Source organism: Lynx rufus, unplaced genomic scaffold, assembly GCF_022079265.1.
Source record: "Lynx rufus isolate CCGP_SWC_20201006 ecotype Redwood Valley unplaced genomic scaffold, mLynRuf1.p SCAF_26, whole genome shotgun sequence".
Taxonomy (NCBI): Eukaryota; Metazoa; Chordata; class Mammalia; order Carnivora; family Felidae; genus Lynx; species Lynx rufus.
The window spans coordinates 7,088,593-7,108,085 of NW_025814841.1; the positions used below are offsets into that span (position 1 = coordinate 7,088,593).

At 35.7% G+C, this 19,493-nt stretch overlaps 1 protein-coding gene across 1 annotated transcript in view; it reads left to right on the forward strand.

The window, feature by feature from the left end:
- The window catches only part of RGS22 (regulator of G protein signaling 22), a 173,534-nt gene that overhangs the window by 102,580 nt on the left and 51,461 nt on the right, over nucleotides 1–19,493 (forward strand). Inside the window, exons 17-23 of the mRNA XM_047088840.1 lie at nucleotides 1,776–1,868; nucleotides 4,226–4,398; nucleotides 5,323–5,485; nucleotides 7,620–7,778; nucleotides 10,145–10,213; nucleotides 12,563–12,724; nucleotides 18,132–18,311. Coding sequence (XP_046944796.1) covers nucleotides 1,776–1,868; nucleotides 4,226–4,398; nucleotides 5,323–5,485; nucleotides 7,620–7,778; nucleotides 10,145–10,213; nucleotides 12,563–12,724; nucleotides 18,132–18,311 — 999 coding nt within the window. The remainder of the gene's footprint in view (nucleotides 1–1,775; nucleotides 1,869–4,225; nucleotides 4,399–5,322; nucleotides 5,486–7,619; nucleotides 7,779–10,144; nucleotides 10,214–12,562; nucleotides 12,725–18,131; nucleotides 18,312–19,493) is intronic.

Sequence of the window (19,493 nt, forward strand, 5' to 3'; positions counted from 1 at the left end):
TTTGATTAAACAGTTCTATGGCTTACTAAATTCAATGACCAAAATAATTAAATTTTCATTCCTGATTTCTCTTTGCCCTGAAAACTTAGTGTTACATCTTTTCTACTACAAAATACATCTGTTATATTAGAAAAATTAGGGTATCATATGAAATTTAAAAAAATGATCTCCTGTCATTTTTATTTAAAAAATTTTTTTTAAGTTTATTTATTTTGAGAGGAGAGAGAGAGAGCGAGAGAGCGAGCATACAAGCGGGGTAGGGGCAGAGAGAAGGAGAGACAGAATCCCAAGCAGGCTCCGTACCATCAGTGCAGAGCCTGATGTGGGACTCAAACTCACAAACTGTGAGGTCATGACCTGAGCTGAGATTAAGAGTAAGACACTTGGGGCGCCTGGGAGGCTCAGTCAGTTGGGCAACCAACTTCACTCAAGTCCTGATCTCACAAATTGTGAGTTCGAGCCCTGCGTTGGGCTCTGTGCTGACAGCTCAGAGCCTGGAGCCTGCTTCAGATTCTCTGTCTCCCTCTCTCTCTGCCCCTCCCCCACTCACGTTCTATCTCTCTCTTTCAAGAATAAATAAACATTAAAAAAATTTAAAACATTTTTGAAAAGAAAAAAAAGAGTCACACACTTAACTGACTGTGCCACCCAGGTGCCCCTCCAGTCATTATTTTAAATATAGTGTATGGTGTAAAGGAAAATGGACCTGAGATAAGTCCTGAGATGTTAAAAAAAAAAAAAAAAGATTTGGCATTAAAACTAACTTTGCTAAATCAAAAAGGTTTGGCATTGGTAATGATTCTTACAAAATGTGTGGGACAAACCGTACACTTGTTTTTTTAAGTTTATTTAGAGAGAGAGAGAGAGAGAGAGAAAGCACGAGTCAGGGAGGGGTAAAGAGGGAGAGAGAGAGAATCCCAAGCAGGCTCTGCACTGTCAGCACAGAGCCCCATGTGGGGCATGAATCCACACACACCGTGAGATCATGACCTGAACCGAAGTCAGACACTTAACCAACTGAGCCACCCAGGCACCCCTATACACTCTTTTTAATAAGAAATTACAAATGCCCTTAAATGCAGCCCAGAGAATGTTTGTAAAAGTCCACGTGACTGGATTGTGTAGGCTGTTTCCCAAAAAGGATAATCAAAGAGGCTACCAAAACTAGCTATTAAATGTAGAAAATTCTCACTCCGCCAAACTGCTTTTTCCCTGGAAGAGAGAAATGGAGAATGAGCTTGTTCTTCTGACGATAAAACAGTGCAATGCACACTCTGTAGCATGAGACCTACTGTGAGTTTAATTTGATAAATGACTCTCCTCCTCTCTTGCTACCGTTAACAGAACCTTAGCTTGCAGATGAATAATGATGGAGTCTGGTCATTTCTTGTTCTACTGTGGATTATTTGGTCTCTAAAACTAGCAGTGCCTGCTTTCATGACTATTATCCTATTATAATGAATAGAAAATGGAAATGTGACCCAAAATGTGTGCAGTGTTTGTTAGTTCACGTAGGGTGACCAGAAAGGAGGAATGATCTCTGATGTCACTATATCATTACATAGAAATATTTTATCGCATGCATGCGAAGTCTGAATATGCTGTAGCTAATATTTTTATGTTGGTTTTCCTGCTTTTGCCTCCAAACTAATTTACTTTATTGGCAAGTGTCTTCGTTTTTTAGCCCGCTGTTACTGGCAAATTGTGCATTCTTTCCGCACTTTTTCATAATGCACATTCTCTTGATGTTATGAGCTTTATTATTGTTTTATTAGGTGGAGCTGGTGGAAGAAACTAGACAGCTAGACTCCACATACTTCAGAAAGCTACAGGCTTTGCATAAAGAGACATTTTCCAAGAAAGCTGAGGTAAGACAGCTCTCTACTTAGAAAAAACAAACTTTTTATCCTGGAGAGAATTACCACTGTGTATATTGGCAGGGGGAGGGGGATAATATATTGAGGAGATCATGTACTGATCAAGTAAGGGATAGGCAGTTCCATTTTTCTGCTACTTCTTGGCCTAGCATGCTGCATTTGACAGGTGTCACTTTTTATTGACACATTTAACAACAAAGCCAAAAGACAAAGCAGATGCCTGCCTTAGTTAAGAGCCTTCAAACCACATTATTCCTTTGAGCATCTCTGATTGCTTTCTGTATAGCAGCAGCTCTATTTGTCAATTCAAAAAAAGAGTTAAATTGAGTTTTCTAAACAGAAAAGGAACTTTTGTGTGACAGCAATAGGCAAAATAATAAAGGAAAAAATATGGAAAGGATTTGGGGGCATCAGGAAAAAGATCATCAGACTGACTAGGATATTAAAGTGTTATTTTGATTTATAAATTTGCAACTTTTGGATTACCTACATAATCCTTTCAGATCCTGAAAGTCGTAAAATTAAATGTGTGTATCTACATAAAGGTGACAGTTATATTTATTGATGTGAAAAATGCCTAGGGCACATTATTATATAAAAATATAAGGAAAAAAACCACTGGTATCATATAATCCTATTTATGTAAAATTATATATTTTCTCATGTATACATATATACGAAGAGAGGTATCTGGAAATATCTGAGACATCACCAAAATGTTACAGATGGTTAACTCTGAACAGTAAAGTTTCAGGTGATATTTTAACTTTCTCCCTTGTACCTGTCTGCAATTTTTACTCCTTTACAATAAAATTTTACACAAATAATAAAGTGGACTTTTAAATGTAACCTTTATGATAGTTGCCTTTTTAACACATAAATTCTTTATTTGAGAAACTACGAATTAATATCTTGGAGAGGCTACGTAAAAATCCAAAAAGACAACACATTTTGTTATTATTTTAAAGTTTATGAATGAAAAAGTTCATGAGGTTGTATTTTAAATTTGTATTTTAAACTTTGTGAATTGAAACGTAGCATTTTCATTGTATTTTAAGTTGCATTTTAAACTTTATGAACTAAAATGTATAATACTTCCCATAATCCTTCTCTTCATTGGTAATTGACTTTTTAAATATCGGTAGTTTCTCTAATGGTCTGATGCTTTTCAAAAATAAACAGAGGGGTAAATGAATTATATAAGGAGAGGAAAGGTTTTTGAAAGAATAAGCTTCTCTAGCTCTTTGCCCTTATATAGAGCTTATAAATTGCAAAACATAAGGTTTTAAAAATGCCTAATAATTAATTTTTATATGAAAAGGTTACATTTAAAGAACATACTATTGGGGCATCTGGGTGGCTCAGTCGGTTAAGCGTCTGACTTCAGCCCAGGTCATGATTCTGCACTTCGTTGGTTCAATCCCTGTGTCAGGCTCTGTGCTTACAGCTCAGAGCCTGGAGCCTGCTTCAGATTCTGTATCTCTCTCTCTCCTTGCCCCTCCCCTGCTTGTACTGTGTCTCTCTGTCTCCCGAAAATAAATAAATATTTAAAATTTTAAAGAACGTACTATTAGAAAAATATTTTGCATTACTCTGTAACTTTCAAAATTGTTATAAATAAAAGAACACTTTATGTTCATAATGCATTGTTAAGAAAAAGAACCAAGTTGCAAAACTATACATACTTGTTTAGTCCTGTCTTCATTTTTAATAAACCACATGTGTATGCAAAGAAGACTAGAAGATTTGTATTTACAAATGTTAACAATTGTTATCTCTGAATGGTAGTATTATATATGCTTTTTGTTTTCTTTAAAAAAAATTTTTTTTTCAACGTTTATTTATTTTTGGGACAGAGAGAGACAGAGTATGAACGGGGGAGGGGCAGAGAGAGAGGGAGACACAGAATCGGAAACAGGCTCCAGGCTCTGAGCCATCAGCCCAGAGCCCGACGCGGGGCTCGAACTCACAGACCGCGAGATCGTGACCTGGCTGAAGTCGGACGCTTAACCGACTGCGCCACCCAGGCGCCCCTGCTTTTTGTTTTCTTATTACAAATGATGTATTACTCTTACACCAACAAAAATAAAAAAATTAACATTTTATAAGCAAATATATAGTAAATGTTTTCTAAATGTTCCTGAAAAGAAGAGAATGGAAGAGAAAGGAACAGGATAGAATTTGATGGGAGTTACAGCCAGATTCTAGATTCTTTATCTAGTTTTACTATTGAATTGTTAGATGGTGTTGACCTAATAGTTCATTTTTATTTCAGTTTCTCTTTTTAAATTTGGAAAATAATTTGTTGTATTTAGGAGATTTTTTAATGAAAAGTGTTATTTCACTAGGACACTACTTGTGAATTTGGAACTGGTATTTCACCGCTTCCTGATGTGTGTAAAAAAACAGAATACTGGAATAATGTTCCTGAAGAATATAGGCACTTCAGTTTTAATGATCTGCTTAACAACAAACTGGAGTTTGAACATTTCCGTCAGTTTCTTGAGGCTCATTCTTCAAGGTAAGGAAAATAACCATTTAGAAATGTATTTCTCTCTTAAAACACTGTTTTTCTAAGCAACTTACTTTGATTCAACATATAAAAGTGATTTGGTGCTAGATTTCATCCATGACAGTAGTAATGGCATACCTATCTGAAATCTGTATCGGTAACTTTTTATTGGGGAGTGCATTTTGATAATAGCAACCTCCCAAATATTATTTTAAGATTTTGTTAATAGTTTTATCTTTGGATAAATTAAGACACCACTATGTTTAATTCTGTCACTTTTCTACTGTTTCTTTCTTTTGCATTTTTCTAGACAGGTGCTTTAACTAGTATTTCTGAAAAAGTGTCTCTTTCATATTTTCATATTTTTCTAAGTTACTGAAATTACTGTAAAACTTTGTAATTTTATTGGCTGATACATAAACATTGCAGTTTTGCACAAAATCTTGGAAACTTATGACATATTTATCTACTATAAACTGAAATATTCATCATATATTTTTCCAGTAATTTTCTCCCAAGTTAAGAGAAAGTGTTTACACCTGGGAGCCAAATTTCACATATATAGTTTCCCTTCTTAATGATGAGAATTGTTCTAAATTTAGCATGTTGCCAAATAGACACACATTGGGTGGAGATTTTCTTAGGTTAGATATCAACAATACTGGCCCATCAGTAATGGAGGAACTCTGAGACCCTACCCATAACGATGGTAGATGATTTTCTGATCCCAGTACGCCTGTGTTCATTCATATATTTAGCTAGGATGAGACACGATAACACTGAACTCATTAGTTTCATGATCTACTTGGCTCTGCTAACTAGTCAAGACAATCACATTCTAAGTTCTGTCAAAACAAAAACTTGTTTGGTGGTCAGTAAAATTGAGAGGAAAAATAAAAGAAGGGCTGTGCTTTGGTTTTGTTTTCATTTTAGTGTGGACCTTATGTGCTGGACAGACATTGAGCAGTTCCGAAGAATAATTTACAGAGACCGAAAGCAAAGGGAAGCAAAATCTATATATATTAAAGACAAATACCTTAATAAAAAATATTTCTTTGGCCCCCAAAGTCCAGCTTCTCTGTATCAGCAAGACCAGGTATCAAGATGTAAACATATTTCTTTGTTGAAGTATGAAAACCAATGATTTATTTCTTTTTGCCAACAACCTAAAATTCATCGTTTTTGTCTTTTGTTTTTATGATTTATATGTTAGACAGTTTAGATATCTTACTTTTTAAGTTATTTATAATTATCTAAAAATTAAATGCCTTTAAAATTCACTCAAGCGTTATATGCTGTAAAAACTGTGTTATTTTAAAAAGTAATTATAGAATAAAAATAACTTATTCATCCACTCATCCATTCATTCAGATATGAGTGCCTATGATATATGGTGTCATTATTTACTATATTATTATTGTAATCCTTGCTACATGTCATTAGCATACTATATGGTAAAATGTCAGATTGGGATTCAGCAGTGGCACTGAGTATCCATGAAATGTGGCTCAAGTTTTATGCTTTTGAAATGTAAAGAATTAAGTGTTACAATTAATTTGAAGTTTGGTACTACGTTACTACCTAGAGATCAAATGTATAGCATTTGATATCTTTATTTTGGTAATTTAAAAGGATGCATATCCTAATGGTGTATATTTATGAAATACAAATCTCAGATTAATGCTAAATTCAGTAAATGTCAGAAAAATTCAGAAGTGTTCATGGTAGGGCATACCAGATTAAAAAGCTATATCCTAAGGGGCGGGGGGGTGGTGGTGGGGGGAAATAAGCAAACATTTTGGGGAATAAGGGAGAAGGCAATCTGAAATTAATCAACCTTGACAAAAATGCCTTGCCATTAGTTCCCTGAGATACAAATCTGGGATACGTTAGCAAAAGTAGCTCGGTATCTCAAGCACAAGTATGAAATAAACCCATGGAGGCATTTCTTTTCTGTTTGGCTTGTGCTACATTGTGTGAAGTTTCATGGTATCTGATGCTACTGTGTGAACCCTCCGTAGGATAAGATGCTGAGCATTTAAAATTCAGTGGAGAAGTTATCCATTGCCATCATAGCAAATGACTGTGTTGACTACAGAAGAGTTTCCCCAGTGACCTTTCTTCCTCATCTTTGGCTTTACTTTTATTTTTATTTACTTATTTTCTACTTAAGGATATCCACATCACATTACATTCTGCGTAGGTCTTGCCAGTCCTAATTTCGGCTGGGTGGCCAAGTTTGCTCTTTGATTAGCAAAGTAGTCTTTTCTCTTTTTCTTTTTTCTTCCTTTTTTATATAGAATCATTATTACTAAAAGATGTCCAAGAGGGTTTCTCTTTTGTTTTTATGTTAAAAATTATTTTTATTGGTAGGATTTGATGGGTTTTATTAATCGAAAGGGAACTAAGAAGAAGGTAATTTTTCCATTGAGGGGTCCAGAAGGTTTGAGGGCTGTGTACACAGAAACAGGTAGAAAAAAGAATGATTTATAGCAGAAAATGGCCATTCGTAGCTTGTTGAAACTATACTTATGCAGAAGGAAGATTTGGGCCACAAAGAAATTGTGTTTTGTAATAGGTGCTACCTGTGCAGGTCAGAGACTCTTGTCTGTATAACCTGGTCTTTCTCTCCTTCCTGCTGCCTCTGTATTCCTCTTCAAAGTTGTTGGGGGCAGCCCTGCATTGCTACCACCACCATCTCCAATCCAACGTTTGTTTGTACATGTTGATAATATCTGAGCCAAGGTTGTCTCCTAACTAATTCATGCCCCATTTTCTTCATGCACGAAAGAGAATGTTTTCTCAAATTAGTCAATTTGACCAGATTTACAGATTCATAGATTATTAGACCTGGAAGAGCACTTATAAAACTCATTGACTAATAAATACCCTCATTTCACCTTTGAAGATACTGAGGCCATGGAGAAAACGTGGCATTGCTTGTGGTCATACAGGATAAAAATCCCACTCCTGTGTCTCTGAAATATATCGTGAACAAAATCAGACATCTAAAAGAACTGTCACACAAACCACAATTTTCTGTTTGATGTTAGGGGAGTTGTCAGTCTTTACTGTACCTGGTATAGCCAGGAGATAACTTACGGAAAATGAAAATGGTGCTGTCGGCTGCTCGGCAGCTGGTTTGGGGGTGGATGGATAAATTAATGACTATTAGTATTTCTTCACTAAAACAGAAGTTTGCAGTTTCTGTTTCATTTTTATCTTCCTAGATAATGAATTTAAGTGGTGGCTGGGGAAAGATGCTCCATGAGCAGCTTGATGCACCTGTTCTAATTGAAATTCAGAAGCATGTCCTAAATAAGCTAGAAAATGTGTGGTTGCCATTATTTCTTGCAAGTGAACAGTTTGCAGCACGTCAGAAGATAAAGGTATATCAGTGAGTGTAATCTTTGGGTAGTAATTAACAGTACCTCTAAAAACATCAAATGTGTATACCTGTCAACCTAGCCATTGTACTTCAATGGCTTAGTGGTTAAGAGCATAGAGTCGGCCTTCCTAAGTTTTCGCCTCAACCCTATGACATGTTCATTGTACAACTTTAAGGTTTGCTTTTTTAAGTATGTTTATTCTATTCTATTCTATTCTATTCTATTCTATTCTATTCTATTCTATTCTATTCTATTCTATTCTATTCTAATTTTAAGTAATCTCTACACCCAGGTTGGGGCTCGAACTCACGACCATCAGATCAAGAGTCCCATCCATGCTGTACTGACTAGGTCAGCCAGGCGCCCCTACAACTTTAACTTTTATAATCTTAGTTTTCTCATGTGAAAGATAATTAGGGTTAATGAGAGTAATTGCTTCATGAGATAGTTGTGAAGATGAAATAATTATGTTTAGTTTCTTAGCATGGTACCTGGCACACAGCAAACACTCAGATATTACTTATTAATATAGTTATTTTATATTATTATTATTATTATTAAGTCCTCATATAAATGGGCAAGGATATGCAAGGGGGGAATAAATAAATAAATTATGATAATTCTGTACTATGCAGATTTCTGTATAAAATGGGAGTATAAAAATGAGATTTCCACATGTACTGATATGATAGATGTTATTTACTAAGTGAAATAAGATGCAGAACAGAACATAGAAGATGATCCATTACATGTACTTATATCTCTGTGTCTATTTATGTATTCCCTTTTCTTTCTTTTTATTTATCTATCTATCTACCTACCTATCTACCTATATTTGTGTTTATGGAAAAAGATCTAAAAGGATCTGCCTTCTGGGAATGGGTTTGGGGAGGAAGAAGGTTTTTACTTCTTACTTTGTAAAGTGGGATGTTTTTTGTTTTTGCTTTATTTTTACTTTATAAAAAGCACATGTTACTTTGATTATTTAAATTGTCATCACACCTAAAACAGGCAACCCTGATCTTTATAAATTAACACAGGGGCAGAGCATATAATTTTGGACTATAGTATGCAAAGCGCATACCATTAGTTGATCAGGAGGAATCTTAAAAAACTGCCCTTGCGATGCCTGGGTGGCTCAGTCGGTTGAGCATTCGACTCTTGGTGTCAGCTCAGGTCATGATCTTGTGGTCGTGGGATCCAGCCCCATGTGGGGCTCCATGCTGAACATGGAGCCTACTTGTGATTCTCTCTCTCCATCTCTCTTTCTCTCATCTGTCTCCCCCGCTCTCGAAATAAATAAGTAAACATTAAAAAAAAAACTGCCTTCTATATTCAGTTTTTCAAACACGTTGAGCCTTACTTATCGGGAAATACCCTCAGTCTTCTGAGCACCTTAAGTTATGGGAAACGTAATACAGCTGGGAATATAGAATTTATAGTATGAAGAAGAGCTGTCTTGTTTTAGGGAAAAAGTTCCTGGAAATAAGCTTTGGGACAACTCAAATTTCCTCATTTCTTTCCTTCAGGCTCTGGCTCACTAGTATTATTTACCACATTTTCTATGTTTGCCATAATAACTTTATTGTAACTTGTAGCCATTTCCTGACTTAGCATTCTTTGGGTGGCCAGCAACATAAACTGATTCCGGCAACCTTACGCCAAAGACAAAAGAGAAGGGAGAACATTTATTATAAAATAGTGCTGGAACATCTCACACACTGAGGGGAAGAGTTGGCACCCAAGCTCTAGAAAGGCCAGGGGCCAGGACAGCCCTGGAAACCCAGCGAAAGTTCCCGGACAGCTGTGGCTATAAAAAAGACTCAGTAGTCATGATCCAAGACCTGGTCTCCCTAGGTCAGTGCCTGGATGTATCCGCTGTGGACAGGGAGGTAGATTCACATAGCACAGATTTGGCGGGAGTGGTTCCCAGGGGAAAATATTGTGAACAGGCAATAACCTCAAGAAATATCTACTATATTTCCTCCGTGTCTTGAATAACTTTTGTGTTCTAAAATTAGTTGTGGCTAGAAAAATAGCACCAAAATCTGAGAAGTCCTCATTATCTCTCCAGCTTCAATTTCCATGTAACCCAAAGTGAAACTTCTATTTGCATTCGGCGCAATACACTAAGGTATTATTATCTTCACTTTGCAGGTGGGAAACTGTTCAGAGAATTTGAGTGACTTGCCCAGGCACTTAGGAAGGGCTTCCATTGCTAAATCAGATCCTCTTTCTCCTAAACTGCACTATCTCTTATCCCTGCTGACCTTTACCTCATTTTTAAAAGTTATTAACTTAGTAAATGATGACAAAAATGTAGGCACTCTGGATAAGTGGGAAAAAATAAATGGTTTTGCTTCTAGGTACAGATGAGGGATGTAGCTGAGGAGCTCTTACTACAGAAGCATGAAAGGAAAATCGGGGTCTGGAAGGCAAGTAGTGTGTGTTATATTCTTCCTCTTGCAACCTCTGCTCTGTCAAAGAATTATCTCTACCCCCCCCCCCAACACACACACGTATTAAAAGAGACCCTCATCATAGACCCTGCTTTCTAAGCCACCAACTGACCACCGACACATTTAATTGGCTGATGGATTCTGGGGGAAAGTGTGATTCTACCAGCGCTGCCTTCTTAAAGCCCTCTTGAACTGCTAAACCCTAGAAGCGTGCTTTAAATATTGGATGGTAAATGTGTATTTTTGTTTATCTTGCTTGTGATGGATTTATTGAGACAAGCTGTTCGTTCCAGCCTATGATAGTTTATTTATTACTGAGACTGGATTACACAAAAAGAATGAGGTGATGTGTGCAGCAGAATTACCAAGTTAAATTATCTTATGTTATGCTCTTTGTTGGAAATTACAGTTTGGCTTTAAAAGAATTAAGATAACTGTCATTTTGGTGATTATTTAAACGACTATGCTATGATACCTTACTAGAAAGTGCCTATTTTGTCTTTCAACAAGCATGATAAACAGTCTTCTTTTTGAGCTTACGAATTTATGTGTACTCATTCTTCCTCAGATCTTGCTGGAATGTGGGACTAGACCCAGGCGACCCCCTACAAACTAACTAACATAAAATTTTATTTGACTATTAGAGGATTATACGTATCTGTTAGGATGCTCTTTTTCTGTATTTTCCTCTTAAAAGGAAATAAACCATTCTTATGTTTGTCTTTTGCTATATTTTTTTTATTGAAATACTGAGTAGAACGGGCTTATATTTCATATTGTGCATTATATATTTTGTTATTTTCTGCTTATTTAAATTACAGGTTTTAGTTAAATGACTTAAGTTTTAGTATCTTAAGAAGCAGGTCTTAAAACACTATTTGCTGAGTGGGTTTTAAATAAACATCCCAGTCTAATACATAATTGTTCCTATTTATAGGGCTGTAATTTTAATACGGAACATATGCTGAGGGTCTTAACTTTTTGACCAGAGAACATGACATGTGCCTCACTAAAACAGTGTTAGACATCTAATCGCTCTATCTGGGTTAAGGCACTGCCATTCTAGACTGCCTGGTGTTGCCTTTACTTTTCAGTTTCCAATTCAGATGTCATCCTCAACACCCTTCTGCAAAGCTTTTGCTACTCCAGGCAGAATTAGTTACTCCTTTTGTGTTCCCATAGTGCCTTTTACATAACTCTCTTAAACACATTGATGGTCACATATGATTTGTTTCAAGAAACTTACTTTATGCCTAACCAATAATGGGTATTTATCATGGTGCTTTGACTGATTGTTACTATAATTCCTAAATTCATTTAAAACATTGTTGGGATGATGCTTCTTTGGATGGTTGTAGGCTAAACTCAGATTTAGGGAATGTTAATAAAACTTATCCAGTAAAATAATTACTATTCAGTAAATTCAGTAAAATCTATGTCTTATGTTTTTTAATCTGAGAGGCTAAAGAGGAATGGATATGTGATCTAAAATGGCCAAAATTTTAAAAGTAGACATCTTGTATTTCAAAATTGTGAAGATATAAACTAAGTATTACCTTTAAGCATTACTAAAACACTATGGGTCCTTCTGGCTTTTTTGTTATGTAAAGTAAATCCTCAGAGGAAGTTTATTATTAAAAATAATGTATTAATGATGATTTCTTCTATTATGAAGTATTAATAACAATTTTATTAAAATAATACAAAGATGTGTCACCTGAAAACATTATTTTTTTCTAAATAGAAGCTCCACAACTAATTTCCTGCTTAAATTAACAGGATTTGGTAATTTTTTTTAAAGATGTGAAAAAATATCTTAAATGTTCAAGTGCTCTTACTCCTTAAAAGGCAGGAGAGTTATATATTAATACATAACATATGTATTACATATATGGTACATTATGTACTATATATCTGATATACATATGTAATTACAAAATACATAACAATAATGTAACAATATATATCATAACATTATGATTATATTTTTCTGTTTAAGCACAGAACTCACGCAGTGCACTAAAGTGTAGTTCTTCACCTTAGTCCCAAAATGTAATGACATCCTTAATCAATGTAGTTATATGTTCTGAATCATCCAATCATTTATTTTTCTCTCCACCTCTAAAAACCTGATGCCATAAGAATATAAAGGAGAGAAAAGGGAGAACAGAGGGGTTAAGGTTGCCAAATTCTATTGTATCCTTGCTGTAAATTTCAACAACCCAAAGTAAAGGAGGTTGAATTTGGTAATGTTTAGCCTAATAAATGACTTTATTATTGCTTTTTAGAACACAGCTCATTTTCTGTATTTTCTGTTATGGACAGCCTGTGGAGAGTAAATGGATATCTTCATCTTGTGAAATCCTGGCTTTTCGTAAAGCATTATTGAATCCAGTTACCGCAAGACAGTTTCAACGGTTTGTGGCTCTAAAAGGAGATTTATTGGAAAATGGGGTACTCTTTTGGCAAGAAGTACAAAAATATAAGGTATTATATTGGAAGCTGGAGAAAACTACCTCTTTTTGTGGAGGAAATGCATTAACACACCAGATTCTTAATTGTAACTATATGGACAAGATTTGTATTAAGATATTCCAATTTTGTCATCTTCATACCAATATGTAAATGTTGAGGTATTTATTGTTCTATGTTAGATACATTTATTATTACACGGTGAAGAGTAAGCATGAGCCCTGGAATGATAGAATTAGATTTTTCAAGGTATTCACAGATATTATGACTTAATGAGAACCTTTCTCAAAAGAGTTTTAATTACATTTTTGCATAGCATTTCTCTATAAATGTACTATAGACATTTTTTCCTGAAGATATCCATATTCAGTACTTGAACCAAGACCTCTTTCCCAGAATTTCTCCCAACCATATTTCCAGCAATGGTAATCAAAGGTAGCGGATTATTGATAAATAAACCAACAGAGCTGAGAGGAGCTTTTCTATTAGCAAGAATGGCCACAGAGCGCTTGGACGGCTCAGTTGGTTGAGTGTCAGAATCTTGATTTTGGCTCAGGTCATGATCTCATGGTCATGGAATTGAGCCCTACATCAGGCTCTACGCTGGACTTGGAGCCTACTTAGTGTTCTCTCCCTTCCTCTTCTTCTACCTCTTCCCTGCTTATGTGTGTGCACTCTCTCTCTCTCTCAAAGAATAAAAAAATAAAAATAAATAAGAAAGAATGGCCACATTCTAAACAAAACAAAAACAAATAAGTCAAAGAACAAGTGGTTAGGCACTTGTTTTTTAGGTTTAAGTGTTCATTGAAATCATATTGAATCTTTGCATTAAAGAAAGGAAAGGACTTTCTAGGTATTTAATCTAGACTTGAATATAGGAGTGTTGTTTAGAAATACTTAAGAGGAGGCATCCAGACTCTGCCTAAATGCTCCCCTGGGTAACAGATTCATTTCTGGGCAAGTAGCCTATTTTATCCCATTATAAAAGTAGAGAATAAAAATAAAACTGGAATTCAAGAGGATAATACTTTCAATTGGTCTTATAATCTAAGTATGAATTATGTAATACAAATATTCTGCAGCATTTATATTCTATATAGTTAGCAATTTCTCAATAAAGTCTATCTCCAAACTTTCTCCAACATTCCGTGAAACTCTTTTCTACCCTTTTCTCTTATGAACAGTTTTTGTACTCTTCTCACCTTAGAAATTTTCTCAGAAAAAAATATTTTGAGATAAGTTTTTTCAAAGTCTGTCACAAGATAAGCAATATTAAAATAATTTTTTTTTAATTAGGAGGTAGAGCCTGTTTTCCAGAAAAGGCAGCTATTGTGAGTGGGCAGAATTATTTTTAAGCTAATAAGAATATGAATAAGCCCAACCCTGCTAGGACAGAGGTAATACAATAAACTTTGCAAGAAAGGCATTTTAAGAAACCACACTCATAGGAAGTCAACCCTTAGTTGTGTGACCACTTCTTCTTCAAAGCTGTCCTTGGTCTTCATTTAAATATCTTTTTTTGTGGTATAGAATGAAGGACATACAGTTCTAGGTAGCTATTAAAAATCATGCTATAGGAGGGAATTTGTTCATTCAGTAAGCATTTATTAAGTACCTAGTATGCCAGCCATTAAGCTAAATAGTAGGAATAAAAAGTAAATACAATACATTGCTTTCCCTCAAGGAGGGGGACATCCATGAAAACAAATAACATGAAAGAGTATTGATTATAATCCATGTTCTAACTAGGTATAGTTTTGGCGCCGAGAGGGAATGATGCAGGGAGGGTAGTAGGTCAAGCAAATCTTAGCAGAAGCGATAATATTTGAATTGGGTCTTGAGAGAATTTGCTAGGTGGAAAGCTTTACACCTGGCAAAATCTTACTGAACTCACTTTTATATAGCTTACTCTTATTAAGTGCTTGCTATCTGGCACATGTTATCTTAATTCTTTTCATGTAACAACTAATTTATTCTTTATAAGAATCCTAGTAGGTCAAAACTGTTATTCTTGCCATTTAATAGATGAAGAAGCTGAGGCACAGAAGGGTTAAGAAACTCCTGACATCACGCAGCTAATTAAGTGGTAGAGCTTGAGTTTGAACGAAGGCATTCTATTGCTAAAGTTTATGCCCTTAACCACTAAGTTATGTTCCCTGCCCCCAGCAAAGATTGTGGTAATATGCTAAGAGATAAAGATCTGGGTTCTTTCCATATTTTCGCAATTCAGAACAATGATTAATCAGTGTTCTTAAACACTGTTCTGAATTGTGAATATTTGGGAAGAACCTAGATACTCTGCAGCCATTAAAAATCATGCTGTAGGAGAACAATCAATGATGGGAAAGGATATTTTTTTTTAAAAAACCTAGTTACTATAAAACACCATACTTTAATCTAAAGTGTGTGTGTACATGTATGTGTGTGTGTGTGTGTATGTGTGTGTCCATAGAAAAAAACTGGAAGAGTATATTCATCCAGCAAATACTTTTTGAACATCTACAAAGGGCCACGAAAAATCCTGAGGATGCAACCATCATCAAAATAGTCTTCCCTCTTAGAGCTTACACTGTCATGGGAGGGACAGATGAGCGATAGACAAGGCAGTTGTAAGACTGTGACTAGGGCAGTGGTGATGGAAGCTCAGGGGGTAATGGGAGTACCTAAGATAGACATCTCTCCTGAACTGAGGGAGTCACCAAAAGCCTTCTAGAGGAAACTCTGTTTAAACTGAGCCCTTATGCTGCTGTTAGTGCACAGCCCACTTTGGATCCTCTCTCCCCCTTTCTCTCTGCCCCTCCCCTGCTTTCTCTCTCTCAAAAATAAATAAACATTTAAAAAAATAAAAATAAACTGGGACCTTAATGATAGGTAACGTTAACTGAGCTAATGGCATAGTAGGGCAGAACAATTAGAAAAAAAAAATCAATTCTGATTTTTGTCCCTTCACCCTCAAAATGAAAACTCCAAAAACTTGTTATTTCACAAGCCTTATATTCCATAATTATAAATGAGGCTTACCAAATAATTATATATGATAATCTCACTAGTAATGGGAAAAAATACACATTTGGTAACACATCTAACATATGTTGTATAAATAGGCATTTTCTGAGGGGGGGTTCTAAATTGAGTTAAAAATGCTAACTGTTGTCTTAATGTAACATTTATATCAAGCTTTTTCCACATGTAACTTATGTAGGATTTTATATGGCCAGCACTTAAATTCTTCTTTCTTTAATAGTGCCCATAAGATAGTGATTACAATGCCCATCATACAGTGAGTACTTAATAAGTGTTAGCTCATTTCTGGCCTAGAATTACAAGTTTCCAAATTTGTCTGCTTTCTTGTGATTTGGAGAACAATGTCTTTGACAAAGAAATGCCATAAACTCAAGCTAAGCTACCTCTTTATTTTAAAAAATGATAGCCCTGTATTTGTCACATAAAACTGGGCCTTTTAAATGTATGGTCCCTATTTTTGAGTTCTTTGGGTATAAGGAAGATAATTTAATAGGCTAACTATAAAAGTATAAATACTAAAAGATACATAGTGGCGCACCTGTCACTGCCAACATCCTGCTTATATTGCCCTTTTTGCTTTAAAATTTTTTTAAATTTATTTTAATTAATTAATTATATTTATTTTTATTTAAATTCAAGTTAGTTAACATATAGTGTAATAACGATTTCGGGAATAGAATTTAGTGATGCATTACTTACATGTAACACCCAGTGCTCATCCCAGCAAATGCCCTCCTTAATACCCATCACCCATTTAGCCCATCCCCCTACCCCACACCCCTCCAGCAACCCTCAATTTGTCCTCTGTATTTAAGAGTCTCTTAATGGTTTGCCTCCCTCTCTGTTTTTATCTTATTTTTCCTTCCCTTCCCCAATGTTCATCTGTTGTGTTTCTTACATTCCACATGAGTGAAATCATGTGGTATTTGTCTTTTTCTGACTTATTTAGCTTAGCATAATACACTCTAGTTCTATCCATGTTGTGGCAAATGGCAAGATTTCATTCTTTTGATTGCCAAGTGGTATTCCTGTGTGTGTGTGTGTGTGTGTGTGTGTGTGTGTGTGTGTGTATAATATCTTTTTTATCCATTCATTAGTTGACAGACAGTTTGGCTACTGATGATAGATAGCACTGCTGTAAGCATCGGGGCGCATGTGCCCCTTTGAATCAGCATTTTTGTATCCTTTGGATAAGTACCTAGTAGTGCCATTGCTGGATCATAGGGTAGTTTCTATTTTTAATTTTTTGAGGAACCTCCATACTGTTTTCCAGAGTGGCTGCACCACTTTGCATTCCCACCAGCAGTGCAAAAGGGTTCCCCTTTCTCCACATCCTTGCCAACTTCTGTTGTTTCCTAGGTTGTTAACTTTAGCCATCCTGACAGGCATGAGGTGGTCTCTCATTGTGGTTTTGATTTGTAGTTCCCTGACGATGAGTGATGTTGAGCATCTTTTCATGTGTCTATTAGCCATCTGGAGGTCTTTTTTGGAAAAGTGTCCATTCATGTTTTTCTTTTTTTTTTTTTTAACGTTTATTTATTTTTGAGACAGAGAGAGACAGAGCATGAACGGGGGAGGGGCAGAGAGAGAGGGAGACACAGAATCGGAAACAGGCTCCAGGCTCTGAGCCATCAGCCCAGAGCCCGACGCGGGGCTCGAACTCACGGACCACGAGATCGTGACCTGAGCTGAAGTCGGACGCTTAACCGACTGCGCCACCCAGGCGCCCCCGGTTCATGTTTTTCATTTCTTCACTGGATTATTTGTTTTCTTGGGTGTTGAGTTTGATAAGTTTTTTCTAGATTTTGGATACTAGCCCTTAATCCAATATGCCATTTGCAATTATATTGCCCTTTCGAGCCTAAGTCACCTTGGTGTTGAAGCAGTTTTGGTTGGGAAAGCGTTTACATCCACCTGCAGATTGAGTTAGGTACCCGTTTTCAGTGTTCTCCTAGGATCCTGTGTACACCTCTACTGTAGTACTTATTAGCTAACTCATATTGAAGTAATGTGTTCTCTTGCTTCTCCTCCAGTAAGATTGAGCCTTTAAAGGCAGATACTATCTTGGGGCTCAGCTGGTACATAGTAGGCACCCAATATAAATTTGCTGAATGAGTCAAAGTAGACTTTGAAGCTGTTCCTTTACCTAGGAGTAGAAGCACTCGAGGGTAAATGAAACCTGTATTTATGTACGATGTATGCATCAACGTCTTAGGTTCCTCAAACCCAAGAGAAATAGAAGATACCGTTTTATAGAAAGATAGCTTTCACATGTCCTCATGTCCTCTTGATCTGAAGTTAAAATCTATGTATTACTGGAAGATGTATTGCCACAATTCTACAAAGTGTTCTAGGAATGCGTTAATTATATACTGTTCTCTCTTTCCTCCTTGTTCAGGACTTGTGCCATTCTCATTGTGATGAGTCCATCATTCACAAGAAGATCATGACTATTATCAACTGCTTTATTAATTCTAGTATTCCACCAGCTTTACAAATTGACATTCCAATAGAGCAAGCCCAGAAGATTATTGAACACAGGAAGGAGTTCGGACCCTATGTATTTAGAGAGGCACAGGTAAGAGATCAGGGCATGCAGTTAAGCGTATTTTAAAATACATTAACAATCTAGATATTCTTTTAAAGATTTTGCATTATTCATATTTGACAGGGTTACGACCTTCCTTCCTTAACTGAGATTACTTCTATTTAATGAAAAAATATTTGCGTATTCCACAGAACATAAGAAACTAATAACTTACTATTTTGTTGATAATAAACAGCAAATATAATTATTTAAATACTATCCTTGACTTTCTATGATTATCATTTTTGTTTTTAGCTTATAAAACTCCAGCCAATTCCTCCTTCCTTTCCCACCATTCATGTTTCCTTTAGAAAATCTGCTACCACAAATATGTGTAAAATATGTGTGTCCCAAGATTTGTGTATTTTTAAAGATTGGAATATTCACATAGCTCATAAAATAAGTGAGAGGAGATTTAAGTACCTAACCAACATAAAGTACACAAGCTCATGAAAAGAAAATCATGCCTGTTAACCTGCTCAAGTTACTTCTTTTTAAGATAAATAATAGAAAACAGTGATTTGGTGGACATAATTTATTTGCATTTTTAAAAGCCTTTTAGTGATGTTGTTCTTGAAAAATGATTAAGAAAAATAAATTATAATAGGGGTAATAGGGAAGGCCATGTCATGATTTAAGTGATATGAACCAGAGATTTAGGATACAATTGCCCTTGAGCATGGAAAAAAGGCCATTATTCCTTAACATTCATTTGTGAGCCAGCTGTGTTCTAAGTCCTCTGAGGAACTGAAATGGACTCATAATCCAAATTATGCATTAAAATAGGTGAAAATACAGATGAATGATTGAGGAAGTGCTAAAGAGAAATAGAGAAAACATGGTGCCAGAATCGTAGTATGTTTGTGAAAAGATCTTAGAGATCACTTAGCCTAGCCTAGGTCTCTGGATAACCAGGCCAGGGCTTGCCCATCTACATCAAAGACCTTGAGTTTGCAAGTGCATGTCTGGAACTGCTTATATTGGTTGGTTTTGCCATACTGTCTAGGGATTGAAGCCAGCAAACTGTACTGGAGTCCTCTATGCATTCTACTTGATTTCCTAAAATAGAGTCCTAGACATAATTTAAATGTGGACTTTAGAGCATCAGAAAATAAGAGAATCTTTCTATAGAGTCCTCACCCCACCAAACTGATTATTCCTCCTGCGTTTCCT